Below are 16,853 nucleotides of genomic sequence, written 5' to 3' on the forward strand. Positions count from 1 at the left end.
CAGCTCTGAGAGGTTTAAAGTAAAAGTTGAGCAGAATTAGGCTCCTAAATTTGCAATAGCAACCTACAGGCAGCCTTCCCCTTCACTTTCGTGAAATGGCTGTTCTTTAGGCAAAATGGTATGAGTTTTGCTACTTTACATATTTAACAGCAAATCCATCCTGGTGGACCCGGCTGTACAGGCACATGTCATTAACCAAAGGCCATCTGGAATCCAGAAACTAGGCCTCCCTGTGTTTTATGTCCCCATATGAACTTGATTTGTTAGCTGAGCAATGACAGCAGTTACCTTTTAGAAAAAAAAGCAACAAAACCAAAACAAAACCTCTTGGTGGCTACAGCATCTGCCAAGGAAGTAAAACTGTTAAGTCCGAGGCCCTAAGGGAGTATGAGTCTTCAGCTTCCATACCCCCAGCCAGCACCACGGCACCAGCCTCAGCAGGACACCAAGAACAGGAACATCTACCAGTGCTTCTCTTAAATAGGGCCACTAACTTGCCAGGTCCCAGGGGAAGCAGATGAGGTCACCTGTCAGATTAGCTCAGGACCTAGGGCACTTAAAACTTAACCAACATTCCAGATCCTGCTGCTAAGATCTACTTGTATTTTAGATTAGGCAACCACTGGATAAAAACAGAAAAACAAGCAAGAGGGTAATTACTATGAATCCTACTTCTAAGGCCAAATATTTCACTTTTACACGTTGCAGTACTGCAACCTTAAGATCTTGTTCTGGATGCTGTTGTGGTTTAACCCCAGTCATCAACAATGTCCCACTCAGCTGCTCACTCACTCACCCCCACAATGGGATGAGGGAGAGAATCAGAAGCGTTAACAGTGAGAAAACTCACGGGCTGAGATTAAGACAGTTTAATTGGGAAAACAAAAGCTGTGCACTCAAGCAAAGCAAAAGAAGGAATTAATTCACTTCCCATGCGCAGGCAGGTGTTCAGCCACCTCCAGGAAAACAGGACTCCATCGTGTTAATGGTTACTTGGGAAGACAAATGCCACCAAACCAAATGTCCACCCTTCACTCTTCCCCTAGCTCTCTATATGCTGAACATGATGACATATGGTATGGAATATCCCTTGGGACAGTTGGGGTCAGCTGTCCCCACTGTGTCCCCTCCCAACAACTTGTGCACCCCCAATCTACTCACTGGTGGGGCAGAATAAGAAGCAGAAAAGGCCTTGACTCTATGTAAGCACTGCTCAGCAGTAACTAAAAGATCCCTGGTGTTATCACACTATGTTCAGCACAAATTGAAAACACAGCCTAGTACTAGCTACTATGAAAAAAAATTAACTCTATCCCAGCCAAAGGCAGCACAGCTGAATACCAAAGGTCTCAAAAATGCTTGTTACCTGGTCACAATACCTCAGCTTAGTGCCACTGGCATGTTCTGGAACTAAACTTACAAAATGTGGTTAAAATGTTTTGAGAAAATGAGACTATCCACTGAATTTCTTTGCTACTGGCAGGTAAGAATGTGCATGCTCATCAAAGAAATTCAGCATGCATTAAGGTTTCTAAAAAACACTATTCTCTGAGAAAGGATTTTGTAAAGTATTTTATTAAGAAAGATACTAAGAGAAGTAGTAAAAGTGCTTGAAATGAAACCATTTTGCTCACAGATGCTGTATTTACAACTCTGAAAAGCCCTTCTAAGCATATTTGAGGCCTGCATGTTTTTCAAATACTGAAGTTGTTATAAATCACTGTGTGGTTCTGAGTAGAGCTTTTTTTTAACTTAACAATCTTGCTATTTTTTTTAAAGTTAATTTTCAAAATTATTTTTCTTAAGTAACAACTATGGCAAAGTAAGTTTGACCCAATTGCTTATGGGGTTCTATTTCAGCTTTATGTAGTTTTATTCTTTCCTGAGCTCTTCACTTTTATAAGCATGATACATACTTGTCTTACTTAGACAATGAAAATACATATGTATACAGTTATCTATAAATATAGAATCATAGAATAGTTAGGGTTGGAAAGGACCTTAAGATCACCTAGTTCCAACCCCCCTGCCATGGACAGGGACACCTCACACTAAACCATCCCACACAAGGCTTCATCCAGCCTGGCCTTGAACACTGCCAGGGATGGAGCACTCACAACTTCCCTGGGCAACCCATTCCAGTGCCTCACCACCCTAACAGGAAAGAATTTCCTCCTTATATCCAATCTAAACTTCCCCTGTTTAAGTTTTAACCCATTACCCCTTGTCCTGTCACTACAGTCCCTGACGAAGAGTCCCTCCCCAGCATCCCTATACCCCAGTATAGGGTACTGGAAGGCTGCTATGAGGTCTCCCCACAGCCTTCTCTTCTCCAGGCTGAACAGCCCCAACTTCCTCAGCCTATCTTCATACAGGAGGTGCTCCAGTCCCCTGAGCATATATATATATATATACTGGAAGCTAGAGAAGTGTTCTTATGCACCCTTTACCCCTGGAAATCAGTTAACGTCTCACACTTACCAACACTTTATGTTTGGAAATAAACAGTAGTAAAAAAAAAACCCGTAAGTGACTGAAATAGTTGGAAAAGTCATACTATCATTTTGGCATACCTGGTGTGGATGGTCTCTCCAACATATTCAAATGATGGTAAATAAAGGCTTGACTGTCATGAACTGTGTCCATATCAATTTCCTCCTCTTCTTGAGAGTTTGAGAACTAAGATATCAGGAAACAAAAAATAAGCAGATGCTAATAACTTGTAAGAATATCACTAAATAGAACTTAAAATATTCTATTTTTGTGGTAAACTGGGGGTGAGAGGGAAAGGAAGTGATATCTACCACTGCGAAGGAATAAAAATTCAGTGAAATTAAAAAGGGTGTGTTTTCTTCATTCTAATTTACCATGAAGCTGTGTGAACAGGAGCATTAACTGCCAATTTTAGTTCTTTTCAGCCAATAAAGAATCTGATGGAAAACGATTTTTGCAAAGTAAGTGTAACAACTACTGCACACATACACACAACGTGTCTTTTGTCTGAACACAGCTTTAAGGGAGGTCAGCAGAAGCCACTGCTGTTATTCTGAATATCCTACATATTGTGCAAGTTGAATTTCCATTTCTTACTCTGATTTTGAGTTTGACTTTACTGTCTTCATTCTTCTCTAGTATTTGCCCTGGCTCCAATGGAGACCCGAGTGGCATATCAGCCTTCCTCTTCACCCCCTGCTGATGACCAGAAATGCTGGATGCTGTTTCCTTAATAAGATGATCATCCTCCTGAAGCAGCATTAAAAGACCAAAATTAGAAGATAGCAAGAGCCATGTTTCAGCCTAAAAGAGACCTGATAGCTGAAAACACTTCTGGGTAAACTGGGTGATTTGAACAAAGTTTTCCCTGTAGTTCTGGCAAAAAGCATTTTCTAAAACCCTGTATGGATTTGTGCCAACCTCTCCTACAAACATAGTTTCTCTTTACTTCTATCCCTGCTCCTTCTGCATATCTACCATTGGCATCTTTTCTGTTCCTTCTCACAATCATGGTACTGTTGGTGCGCAACAACATTTGCTGCCTCTGAATAGCCTTTCTATAAATGTGTGCCTTGCAGACTCTCCTCAGTCCAAATCATAGTTGAAAAACTGTGATAGCCTCTGATTTACACATGGGATTTAGCTAAATCTTCTTTTAGTTAGCTTTAAAAGCTAATGCTTACTTTGTTGAATACAAATCATAACAAGCACTTATAACTTGGGTTGTTTTTTTTTTTTTTATTTCACAACAATATTATTGAAAAGTTAAACTGTTCTGTAAATTACTGCCTAGACTGTCCACAAAAACAGGGTCAAAGGAACATAAAAATAGCAGGAGAGCCTACTAAGTTCCACGTATAGTCAGTAAAACACAAGATAGGTATTACAACAAGCCCAATACACAAAATATAGAAGGAAAAATCCCAGAGAAGCAAACATAAAATTAAGAGCCCATTAAAATCTAGATAAAAGCTGTATCATAGACTCTCAAGAGTATAAGCTGCTCCACTGAACTGCTCTTTCCTCTATCAAAGGGCACACAAAAGTCCCACAAATTTGCCCTGAACAATTATAAGTCAACTTTATAAAATGAGTGACTTTTACCATCTTCAGCAAATTCAGTGTCACAAGTCTACTAGTACTGATTTTAACATGTTTATGCTCTCAGCATATAGAGTCTACTTTAAAAAATCTAGTTAATCTGATGTATTCTATACGTTAATTAATTTTCCTTCAATGATGTATTTCTCTTTATTCAACCCCGTTATTTAATCCAACACACAAATGTTGTGAATCACTTCTGGATAAACTTTGGCTATGGGAGAGGCAATCTTTGGTTTATGCTTCTAGTTTGATTTTTTTAACAAGGAAAATCAGTTCCCTGAATTCTGGGGGAGTTATATGCAAAATGGCAATCTTAAAGTAAGGGGTAGGAGAATGGAGATAAGGCATAGGAAAAGATACAGGGAATGAAGTATGAATTGAGGCTTATACTAATGCGGTATTTTCACACTAGCGTACTGCTACTAAAAGAAGCAGCCTCCTCCTCTTCCTCACAGATTTCTGTCCTGGGCTGCCACAAGTATTTGTCTAACTACATGATGAACTGGACCAAGAAACTGAACCAGCAGGAACTGTCTGTTCATAAAAGAGATATTTTTCAACCAGATCCCACCCTGATCCAGCTCACTATGCAGCAACACTCTGCTATGACAAAGGAGGGCAGTATAAGAAGAAGAAGACTTACAAGTAAATTTTTTTTATTAAGATTGGCTGCAAAAAAAGTTTGGATGCTCACTGAACTGAAGCCTAAAAATCTGTCAACAAAATGTCTACTGCTAGTTAATTCTGTGTTTATTAGCAGCAAATTGGGACTTCTTATAAATTGTGTAAATATGTAGGATAGCTGTAATGATGTTCGACTCCATTATCATTTTCTCCCCCTACTGGAATTGGCCTGCAAGGTACTGTGATAATTGACACGCTTGGTATATACTTCTGAATATAAACTATATAGAAATCAACCATGTGACTGAACGTAACAGTAAACCATCCCATTCAGAAGGGTGGAAAGAGTTTCAAACATGCTGACCACATGTTCACATTCTCTTTCAGGATTTACTCAGAAGCAGTTTCAATCAAATGTAGCTCTTGAATCTCATTATTTCCATGTCTGATGAGTTTTATCCCTCATGATTAAATCCGTCCAACAAAAAGACTTGGTCTTGCAGCAGTGGCAGTTATTCGTAAGAAAGGTAAGACCTGAATAAGCTCATAACATCTATTTTTTAACTATGCAATGGATTCTGTGTTAGGAGTGAAGTCTCCGCAACTAGAAAGATATGAACCTTATTGTATATGATTTTTCAGAAGTTGTTACAAATCCTTCAGAGCACAGTACTAAATAGTCCAATTTATGTGTTCACTGAAGATGTGATAAAGTTCCAACTTTCACATTTCTTAATGTTGTTTAAAAAGAGGTATATCTATTTTAAGATGTAACAAATTTTCTGATAAAAGGGTCTGTTTTGGAAAATTGCATAACTTGCCCTTAAGCAATATTCTTAGTCTAATAAAAAAGTTTTCATCACAGCATCAAACATTTCTGTGAATCGCTTCATGTCTCACAAGCAATATAGAAAAGTTAAGTTTTATAAAGAACAGAAATAATGAGACTAGAAAAAAACAAGTAAAAGCTTGCATACGCTATGCAAAACAGTTAAAATGCTATGGTATATGCCAGCTTTTCAAGTGGAAGGAATAAACAGTAACAAGGTATAAAGGTAGTTTAGCTAAAGCATGAGGAGCTTTAACACAATACAAAATTAAACCAACAGGCAAGACAAGGACTCGGAGCCAGCTGAATGGGATGTATGCAGATGGTTTGTGCTTACGGTGTTCTGAAATCCTACTGACTGTGCGTGATTATTAGTACTATTCACAGGTTCCTGATTATTTACAACTGATTCAGGGATAATCGTTGGATTAAGTACAGCCTTCTTTTCTTTCAGATTAAGAACAAGACCAAGCTCTGGTAATGGTAAACAAGAAGGTCTACTGAGGCCAAAGAGCGTGAAATAGAGATCCACAGCACCACATCGTAATCTCCAGTCATGTGAAGTTCCTAAAATCCAAAAGAGATTATTGTTAATACAGAGACAGTATCTTCTCCTCTCCCCTAAATAAAGCGGTTTAAGTGATCTGGATCCACCAGAGTATGACATTTTCTGTGCTTAAGATAAACATCCCTCAATATTCCTGCCTCTTATTGACTCAACCTCAGCGGCCACAACCTGTTTAAAAGAAAGGCTCTAAGTTGTTTGGGTTGCAAGCTAAACATGTTTGCAGAACAAGAGTGGGAAACTAAGTGCTACACTAACATAATGAAAACTACACGGAAAATACCCACATGAATTTTTAAGTTTCACTTGAAGTTTTACTATCGGGCAATTAAATAGAATATTTTGCTACCAAAACGGCTTCCAGCATCAATGGATTTGGGCACACTCGCCTGTGTATTCCATGAAATATAGTAGCAGCCTTAAGTTTGACCTTCTGGAAACTACACTGATAAAGAATACAAACCGGCAACGCATAAACATGCTTTCTGACATCACTACTATGTCATGCACTTCACTGGGTACTCAACAGTTTAATGTGGATTCATACTGGAGATACGGATTCTTACTGCACAAAGCAATGCTTCACCAATTTTATTTTTTACTGTAAACTGTGTACTGGTTTTGTCATTTCCATACACAAATGGTCAAAGCACGTTTGGCACCAATCACAACAGAAAGACATCTTACATCTGGTGCAATGCTGCAAATACAGTGATTCTGGTGTGAACTCAGCCCAGCTCTTGACTGATTGAAAGTTTATTGAACATATTGTTCCATGGCAGGAACAGAACTCTATCTAGTAAACAAGACACAGATGTGCCAATGCCATGTTCATGTGGCTGTGCAAGACTTAGCATAAAATAAAATCACAAGGTCTACCTCTGTCAATACTAAGTTTCATGGGGCTAAGTAGTGTTTTGAGTGAGCTTAGCTGTACGTACACTTAACTCAGTTAAAAGTTGAAGCAACATGAATATTGATCTGGACATTTCTAACTTTAACATACTCTCTAGAGAATGACATATTCACAATTAATTTAAAAACTATTCTAATATTTCCACAACAAATAATTGACTTAACTTCTTAAACCAGTACATCTTTCAATGATAAGATGAATTCCCACTCAGTATCTCTCTCCTAAGCTTAAATAAAATCGGTTGCAGACCTGCTCTGCAATCTTGGGAACTTGTGAGCCTTATCCACTTAATGCAGATTAACACAGAAGGAAAAACAGATTATATATATCAAATAGTCTGCTTTCCATTGCATGTGCTTACGTTAAATGAAAGCAACTCGTGATTGTAGGAACGTGCAGCTTTAAACCTGGCTACTAACTTGTCTCACATTAACAAACATTTTTTCAAGGCACCCTGGAATGCTACAGTTACCCCTTACAGAAAATAAATTGAAACATTATGTCATCTTGATGCATAGAAATTTAAGTACTTAAAGCCCCATGAATCATAATAAGAATGTATACACTATTTGTTACTTGCGAAAAGAGGTAATGGTTATAAAGAAACACTACACACACTCTTCTCTCAAGAAAAAGGAAAAACAAACTCTGATGGGAACACCAAAATTGTTTATTTTCTGTGCCTGACACTTGGCAAATCCTATGAAACTGAACTACTGGTGGTAGTTTCCCCACTTCGACCCCTGGAGTGTATCTGTAAACTTTTGAACACTAAAAATAATGGTACATGGAGAACAGACAGCCTGCAATGACCTAAAAAAGCTATATAAACATTTATATGTAATCTATGTAGTAATGTGCCAGATGTTAAAGGGCAGTTTGTTAGTACTGGATAAAACTGCTTTAGCAATGAAAAACAGGTCAATGGTAAAGATGCAAGCCCTTCTCTCATTAGGATCTTTCCTAATCACACAAAGCAAATTGAGCCTTGAATTTATAACATACTTCTAAAAATCTCATTCGAATTACCTATATAAATGTTATCCTCTCATATTCTGAGTTTAGTAAAAGAGGACAAAGAGACTATCTAATCTAAAGCAAATTATAAAGCAAAAGGTAATACAGACACCATCATTTGAGGAAACATTTGCTTTGAACATCTGGGTCAAGGAATCATTCTATGCCAAAGTACATTAAAGCATGCTACAGTAGTAGACAAAAGAATGAAAGCCAAGGTTTGGTACCCTGTGTCACTGAGACAGTTCTGGAGGTAACTACATGATATTGAACCTCTGAGACTGAATTTTCAATTTCAACTATTGAAACTAAGAGAGCATATGCTGAAACAAGTCTGTAATGCTTATTTTGAAAAACCTTACAACAAAAAGGCAACAAAACAACCATCCAACCAAGAAATAAAAAACAACCTGAATTCATCAGTTTCCAAAGTTGATCTACCAAAGCTTCATTACATAAAGGGGACTCCATGTTTTTGGTAAAAGGTGGATTCTTAGTCAGCATATCCAGAATCTTATGCCTGAAAGAAAAAGAAAACGTCTTTATCAAAATGAATACACTAATAATACAAAGTCTGTTCAGTCTGTCATGTTCTTACAAGCTTATTCAACACAGGAGCCTTATGCAATACAGGATTTCTTCAAAAATTTTAACCAATGTTTTATGCTTGTAGCTCTTCCTTCTGTTCGCAATATGCATAGGCTCAGATTTACCCAGAAGCAAATATAAGTAAGTAATAAAATTTAAAGATAAAAACCAAGGTGCAAAGCAGCAGGACTTACTGGACATTATTCTTAACAGTTAGGTACAAAACTGTAGCCCACATTATGCTCTTCTCTTTAGTAACAATGTTTTTGCACACTGACTTTATAATTACAAAGAAGGAGCAAGTCTGGCAAATAAACCCCTTACATACTGACACCAAAGTATTTGTAAAGAACTTTAAATGTTTCTGACTGATGCAAAACATCAGGACCAAAACCAGTGACTTGCACATTTTTCTGTAAAGGAACACTGTCACCTCTGAAGTTACGTTGGTGTATAGAGATTCTACACTTACATGTTTGCTTACAGTATTTACACACTGAGATGAAAGTAGACACATTTTTCCCCACTTTTTCTTTAAACTTGGCCTTGAAAACATTTTATGAATAATTATTTGTTCCATTACTTCTCATTTTTAGTATTTTCCCTGTATAACCAAGCTTTCACTTTGCTGTCTTATGATTTGGAACAAGAAAAACATTACATATATATTTTTTCTTTCTTTTGGAAGAGGCTTACAAATGTACTCAATTACATTGCACTCAATTCAAAATTTAAACTCCTCTTCAAAAAGATACAAATAAAATTAAATCTCCTTCCTAGACTGAAGCTAAACCTCCTCTAATGAGTGCAAATATACTTACTTTCATTAACAAAAATGACAGAACAATCTTGCAGCTATGATCTTTGCAAAAAATCACCTATATAGAGAGAGTAAAAGTAATACTATTTATCTTTGAAACTCAGTATTTTAATGGTGGCCATAAGAAGCAAATTAAGAAAGATTAAGAAAAAATTTAGAAAAATTAAGAAATAAGAAGGGGAAAAACAATTACCATGAATGCCTGTGTTCAAAGGTTTATAATGAATGTGATAAAATATCTGCTGATTGGTGAAAACAAAGCTGGAACAAGCAATCCTAGAAATTACACCATATTTTCACATGTTATCCTTTCACCCCATCTACAGTCTAACAATTGCTTTACACTTCTTGCTGGCAAAACACTGTGTGCACTATGCCTCAACCTTTGTCTTTTTTAAGTATCGCAAAGTCTTTTTGCTACATGCAACATCAGATCTATTTATGATCAGGAAGCAATTTCTAACTTCAGACTTACACCACAGGAGCTGAACATAAAGAAGAAAAGTAATATAATGGAGAATAAGAAAAGTGTGTATTAGTTTCTGAGGTGTGAACTGTTGAAACATCAAAATATGTTTCAATTTATATAACAAGAAGAAAAAACTGTTTTGTGAAGAAGTATTAAGCAGGTCAGCATTTGATCTGTTCTAGCGATTCCAGGCCAAGAATGTACTTAGCAGCTCCAGCATTATTAAATACTGGCAGTTTATTAACTCACTAACCTTATGTAGGGTACAGGATCATTCTGAACCATAGTAAGTAACCACTGTAGTTCTTCATAGCTCCTATCAACTGCAAAGAAAAAGAAAATAAAATGCCTATAAATATGCATAAACTGGAAGGATTCTGATCAAGACAATCACAGGTTCCTGAATTTGAACACAAACAGCTTGAATCACTGCAACTAAAGAGTAATTTCATTAATTATGTTGCGGATTTGAGTAAAAAGTGGTTTACACGGAAATAAAAACATGCACAAAACCCCTTCATGCCTCAGTTGTTTGACAACCACCAACGTGACTATCAGCAGGTAACTCTGTTGCTCATGAGCATTGACTGAGATCACAGAGTAAATTATCATTTTGATATTGTGTGCTTCCTAAAATGAACACATCCACATATCATTTCAACTAGCAAAAACATCCTATTTTCCATAGGTAATAGAGAACCTAAAATTCTCATGCGTAGGAATCTGTGAATTACCTATAAATAGAACATAAAGAGGACAACTAGAGGGCTTACACAAAACTGAAGCAAACTCCTCTCAGTAGCCTTCCTTAAGCTTTTTAAATCAGTATACTTTGCAATTCAAATGGATTTTTAAACCTACCAGCACATGATTCTAGAAAATTGCTGCCTGTCACTGTTAGAAACAAAATCAGCTTGTTTAAAATTTAAATTAGATTAAAAAATTCCTTTGATTTTCCAAGTACCACTGCCAAACAGGAATCAACACAGGTATCAGCTACACCAATTACACAAACCCTGTTCAGATGCAGAATGTATTAGCTCACGGTCTGCACCACTTAGATAACAGCTACACCATTCTGGATGATGCTACAATCTCACATTTGACTTAAAAAACAAAGAAATTTTTGAGAAGTTATGCCTAGGACATAAATTTAAGGGATTAGCGACTGCCTGTGCTCAAGTCCATACACTGCTGGTTTTACTGGCAGCTCCCTTCTTTGGGATAAAAGGCAGCTAGAATACGGCATATAAAAGTTGTTTTGCATGTAAGAAAAATATTATTGTATATTGTATATAGTGTTATGATTCACAATCATAAGCAAGCTGTGATTATTTTGACTGCTAACAAAAGGGATTTTGAAAAGTTTTTTGATTAGAGAATGAAACTTTTAAGCTGATAGTACTGGATGACAGAACCAAGAAACACCATACTTGTGGTCAAAGGAAAGGGGGAAGTCTTTGCTTTTTAAAGTTATTTCTGCTTGAAATAAAGTAAGTCTCTCCGGCTATTTGCCTTATAGTGTAAATGAGGCCTGAGACATTTCCAAAGCTTTGCTATTAATGCATTTAACCTGCTCTTCAAGTTTATGAAGCAACTACAAAACATTCTGGGGAGCAATGATAAATTAAACCTGACCTTGGGCAAAACCAATCTTATTAGCCAGAAGAATCACAGAATCATACAACAGCCCAGGCTTGAAGGGACCTCAAAAGATCATCTAGTCCAACCTTTCACAGAAAAGGGATAAGATTATTAAGCACCTTGTCCAACTGCATCTTGAAAACCTCCAATGATGGAGACTCCACCACGTCCCTGGGGAGGTTGTGCCTCTGTGTGATTTTTCTCACTGTAAAAATTTCTTTCTTGTATCAACATGAAACCTTTCCTGGTGCAACTTCTACCTGTTGCACCTTATCCTCTCCATATGGCTCCCTGTGAAGATTAAGCCTCCAACCTCTGTAGCTGCCCTTTAAGAACTGGAGTATTGTGGGGAGTTCCCTATAAGCCTTCTCTTCTCTAGGGAGAAAAGACCTTCAAAGTCTTCCCTCACGGGGCAGGTCCTCCAGCCCTCTCATCATCTTTGTGGCCCTTCTTTGGACTGCTCCAGTATGCCCACATCTTCCTTGAATTGTGATGGCCAGAACAGGACACAGTACTCCAGGCACAATCTGAGAAACAGGTGAGGAGAGCGGGATGATCACACCTCTATCTCTGCCAGTAATGCCTCCGTGGCTGCAGCCCAGGATCTGATTTGCCTTTTTGCTGCAGTGTGCACTGGTGGCTCACTGTTAGCTGGTTGTCCACGAGGACCCACACGTCTCCTTCAACGTTGCTGCTCCCCAGCCACACAAATCCCAGCCTGTGCTGGGCTCTTTGGTTCTGCTGTCCCAGGTACAGAACCTTGAGCTTGTCTTTGTTCTTCATACAGTTCTTGCTTGCCCACTCTTCCAGCCTGTCTGGTCCCTCTATAAGATGGGTCTCCCTCCTGACATGTGCACTTCACCAACCAGTTCAGTGCCCTCAGCAAGCCTGGTGAGGCTGCTTTCAATGCCATTGTCCAGATCAGATGAAGATGATCCCTTGGGGACGCCACTCGTGACACGCTGCCAGCCTGAACAAAGACCATTTATCATCATCCTGAGTGCAGCCTGTGACCCAATTTCCTACCCAGGTCACAGACCACCCATCCCGTCTTTGTCTTGCCAGTTTGTCTAGGAGAAGGCTATGGGAAAAGAAAGATGCGTGGATTTTTATACTTCTGGTAGACATAAAAACAAGTGACTGCTTTCTGAAGTAAAAATCCTCTTGACATTTTTCAGATTACAAGAGATGGTGCATCAATTCTCACCGCAACACATCTCTGAGACCCTAAACATTCATGACACTTTAGAACAGTTTGTTGTTACCTCTTCTAAACATACAACTGCTTTGTTGTATACATATAGCTACTAATAGTCATACAACTTTCAGAAGTGAACTTTAAAAAGTTAATAAGCCCTGTTCACTTCGAGCCAGTTTAGATCAACTGTCCAAGTCCTTATATGCTGCCTCAAGCATTTTACAGAGTTACCATGTCTCAAAAAAAGACTTACTATTAAAGGCAAAGAAAACAACTTATTCAGTTCCATGGAGAGATTATTTCTTTTGAAGTAACTTAAAAAAAAGGGCAGTGCTATTCCTACCCTTAGAGCTGATAGAAAAACATGGGAGTTGTACAGTGCCCCAGAAAATACAGACTTTCCTTTTTATGGAAATTACAAAATCTGTCAGCTTCCTTTACATGAACTGCTAAAACGCCAGCTTTGGCACAAGCAAAAGGCATTTGATAGCTGCTGGTTTACGGCCAGTATGAACTGGAAACCAGGTAGCCAGGAACAATGAGAATCAGACCTCTTGGCAATAGACAGCAAATCATTTCTCCTTCCAAAACCAGGTTTAGGCTCAGTGAGACAAGCGCTGCTAACTTCTATATGGGTAGCTGAAGAAGTCAGTCAGCACACTAAGCTTCCAGATTTATCCCTCCATCAAACACTTGCAGTCTAACAGAAGAAGCTCATGTGGTTAGTACTGGAAGGTTGTACCTGAGAAATGATATAATGACCAGTTAGCCAGTAGGCTGTGTTGTGAACTGTAGTGACATTATAGCAGATAGATATTTGCATCTGTTACCCCTGCATCAGAGAAAAAAGCCTTTGGCAAAGGGCAAGTCAGTTAGGTACAGTAATTCACTAATCCATCATTTCCTGATCTCCCAGTGAGCTCAGTCAGAAATTACGTTCAACTTAATCACTGTTTTCTTCAAATAATCTTTCTACTATTTTTTACCATTAAAATTTTACTTTCCTTTAGACTATTTCAAGCAATTTTTCCTATCTTGCTTATACAGCAACCCATTTGATCAGCTCTTTTAAAGTTGCACTGTATTACTTTGCAGTACAAACACTTTCTTATCCAAGTTAATTATTAAATATAAACACCATCCATGAAAGGTCAAGAATTTAATGAGAAAACATTATTTCTATTAGTTTTTCTTTCCAAAAGGTGGGTTGAACAGTGAGGAGATTATTCTAAATGAAGCAAGCTGATGAGTAAGCTTTCCATTCTCCAGCAATCTTTCCACTAACACTCTGTGAAGGGAGGAACAATGCAAGTAGCCTAACAGAGACAGAGATGCACAGCATCAGCAGAGTTCTGAATTCTAGCTGGGTATCACTCACAGAATCACCAAATAGTGTATGTGCAGTGGGTTATGGATACAGAATGTGTGGTGAATTACAAGACTGAGGATTGACCCTGAGACTGACACTCAGTGCACAGCCTCCCTTGAGGTTAGTAGTTTTTCAGTATGGCAGTCTGGATTCAATCTGTAAGCATATGCCTCAATGCCAGATGCATTCACTCAAAGACTACAATTGCCTTAACACCTCCCACCGCCTATCTAGTTTGAGAAATCTTTGGACAGAATAACAGCATTAAGATCAAAGTAATAAAACACTCATAAAAAAAGAGAAAACAATTACTAATGCAAAAAGCAAAAGAAACTTTCCATTGCCCTGAAAATGAAATCATTATATAGTTTTTAACCGCCACCAGCCAATCTGTCAGGATTGAATCTGAACTTCAAATGGCATTTAAGAAAACTACCCAGTATTTTTTCAAGAACCTGCAACAGTCAACTACAATAAAGACAATACCAGAAGAATGGAAACATCTCACAAACATAAGCTGTGTGTAATAAATGGCAAAACAGAACCAGCCAATACTCCAAGTTTTCAAAACACGACCATAAGATGCACGCAAAAAAGCAAAACAGATTATCAAGAACATAAAGCAAAACCAAGAACTTTGACCAGCAGTTATGGCTAAACTGAATCAAACCCACAGAAAATGAAGTGTTAAAAAGAAAATACTAAAACCCCTTACCACTACTCACTGTGCTGTCTATTCATTACCTCAAAACTTAGGTAGCTGATTCAAACACTGAGAAACAATGCTCATGGCATCTTCATAAAACTTGCATTTGCTAGGAGAAAGCACTAATAGAAATCTTAGCTTTTTACCAATACATCTGTCATTACATAAGCTTTTCTGGTGCACACTATTTCAACCTATTATTAATGAGGGATTACATTTTTCTACTGTATCACATGTGTTACAAAGTGTCAAAATACTTGACAAAAAGTACCTTTTGTGTAATCAACGACAGCATCCAGTGCTGCTATTCGGACATCTATGAAGTGCCCATATTCTGCATATGACTTGAAGAGAGCAGGATCACTTGGGACATGACCATTCTTCTGGAGCACCCGAATAGCTTTTAAACAGCTAGGTAAGGTAGAAAGAGGAAATTTACACTACATTGATGAAATGCCAGCCAAGAAGGATAAAATTACTTTCTTCAAAATCAAATATTGCACTTTGCTAGAATTATATGATCAAATTAACATGCTATAATACTAACACATAGCTGTCATTAACTATGAATGAGGTAGAAACACAAACAGAATTCCCCATCATGTCAAATCTGTTGCTTGGTTTCAGTAGAACTAAACTAGCATACAAAGAAAACGCAGCTCAGATTACATTGTGTTATTGTTACAAGGCAAAACTTTCATAAAGAGACTTCTCTTTCATAAAGAAACTTCTTAAAGAGGCACAAGTATGATCACCTTATGCCTGCTATTAAAAGTCTACGCTGGTAGAAATTAATGTTGAAAAAGCAAGCAATCAAAACAAACTTGCACTGTCAGCTTTTGGAAACTGGAAGGTATCTGACGCACGATTAAGACCCACAAGCTAAAAGCTCAAATATTAAGTATAGAAGTGTACATAAACCCCCCAAAAGTAGCATTAATGTGTATGCTTCTCTTTATGTGCACAACTATTAAACCATACCTGACTGTAATGGTATGCCTGTAACTGGGAAGAAGCTTCTCCATATTTAGGAAACGAGTAATTTCCTCAAGAATAAGTCGAATGTCAGGATTTAAGTTATCCAACGTTCGAACTTCATTGTTCACGCTGACTGCAGGAGTTACAGAGTTGGCTAAGGCATCGATCAGCTCGGCACGATAGTAGTTGTCTGAAAACTAGATAAAACCAGCATTTAAACACAAGCAAATATAACAATATATATTCTCTAAAAGAAAAGAAATGTTGAAGCACTACTATAGAACAAGATCTTAAAACAAAAATCATATGAGAAACTGCAAGAGAAAGTAGAACAGGTATAAATTCATTCTGAAAATGGAAATTTGATTGAAAATGTGATCAAAAATGTGATTGAGCAATTAGGCAGTATCAATCATTAATCTTCATTCTGTAATAAGAGCATATTTATAGTAATACATTGCTTTATACAAATGGAAAAATCAGGCATTGGAGATTTCCCAGGTACAGAAAATAAAAGCCGTTATTCCTAAATGAGAGCATCTAAAACTACCCCTCTGTTTCTATATTGCATGTCAAAGTTACCAAAGTTACTGAGTTCTTAGCACCTCAGAAAATCAGGCAGTTTATCTAGATAGCAACTTCACAAGCTTCTGAGGTGAACTAACAGGCTAACTGGTGCTTAGTGTGGAAATTCTTGCTTTTTCATTCACTCCTTTTATCTGGGCTCACCCTTAGGAAGTTTCGCCCCTTCCATTCAGCTGGCTGGTGTTATTTGTTGGTCTTGTTAGGGAGCAACAAGAAGTACAAAGCTAAAATTTAAAAACCAGGAAAAAGCACTGGACTTGAGTTATTAGTTAATTTAATCTAAACAAACCCAATAGCTGTCAGATTTGGTAGAAGATGTCAAATACATGCGTGGAAGGGATGTGTGGCAAAGTGAGGTGGGGTTTCTCCTTTGGTGGTAGGCAGATGTTAGAACAACCCATCACGTTTTGTGACTACTGGTGCTTGCATTCATGCGTCTAACTCTCT

General features: G+C 37.7%; 1 protein-coding gene across 4 annotated transcripts in view; it reads right to left on the reverse strand.

The window, feature by feature from the left end:
* Positions 1 to 16,853, reverse strand: part of TAF2 (TATA-box binding protein associated factor 2) — a 65,128-nt gene that overhangs the window by 10,627 nt on the left and 37,648 nt on the right. For 3 of the 4 annotated variants that reach the window (XM_065668860.1, XM_065668858.1, XM_065668861.1), the window contains exons 19-25: positions 15,825 to 16,018; positions 15,115 to 15,254; positions 10,180 to 10,249; positions 8,460 to 8,569; positions 5,889 to 6,118; positions 3,091 to 3,243; positions 2,574 to 2,679 (exon numbers count right to left, since the gene is read on the reverse strand). In XM_065668860.1, the coding sequence (XP_065524932.1) occupies positions 2,574 to 2,679; positions 3,091 to 3,243; positions 5,889 to 6,118; positions 8,460 to 8,569; positions 10,180 to 10,249; positions 15,115 to 15,254; positions 15,825 to 16,018 (1,003 nt within the window). The remainder of the gene's footprint in view (positions 1 to 2,573; positions 2,680 to 3,090; positions 3,244 to 5,888; positions 6,119 to 8,459; positions 8,570 to 10,179; positions 10,250 to 15,114; positions 15,255 to 15,824; positions 16,019 to 16,853) is intronic. The other variant, XM_065668862.1, reaches the window with a different exon arrangement.

The sequence above is a fragment of the Lathamus discolor genome, chromosome 2 (assembly GCF_037157495.1).
Source record: "Lathamus discolor isolate bLatDis1 chromosome 2, bLatDis1.hap1, whole genome shotgun sequence".
NCBI lineage: Eukaryota > Metazoa > Chordata > Aves > Psittaciformes > Psittacidae > Lathamus > Lathamus discolor.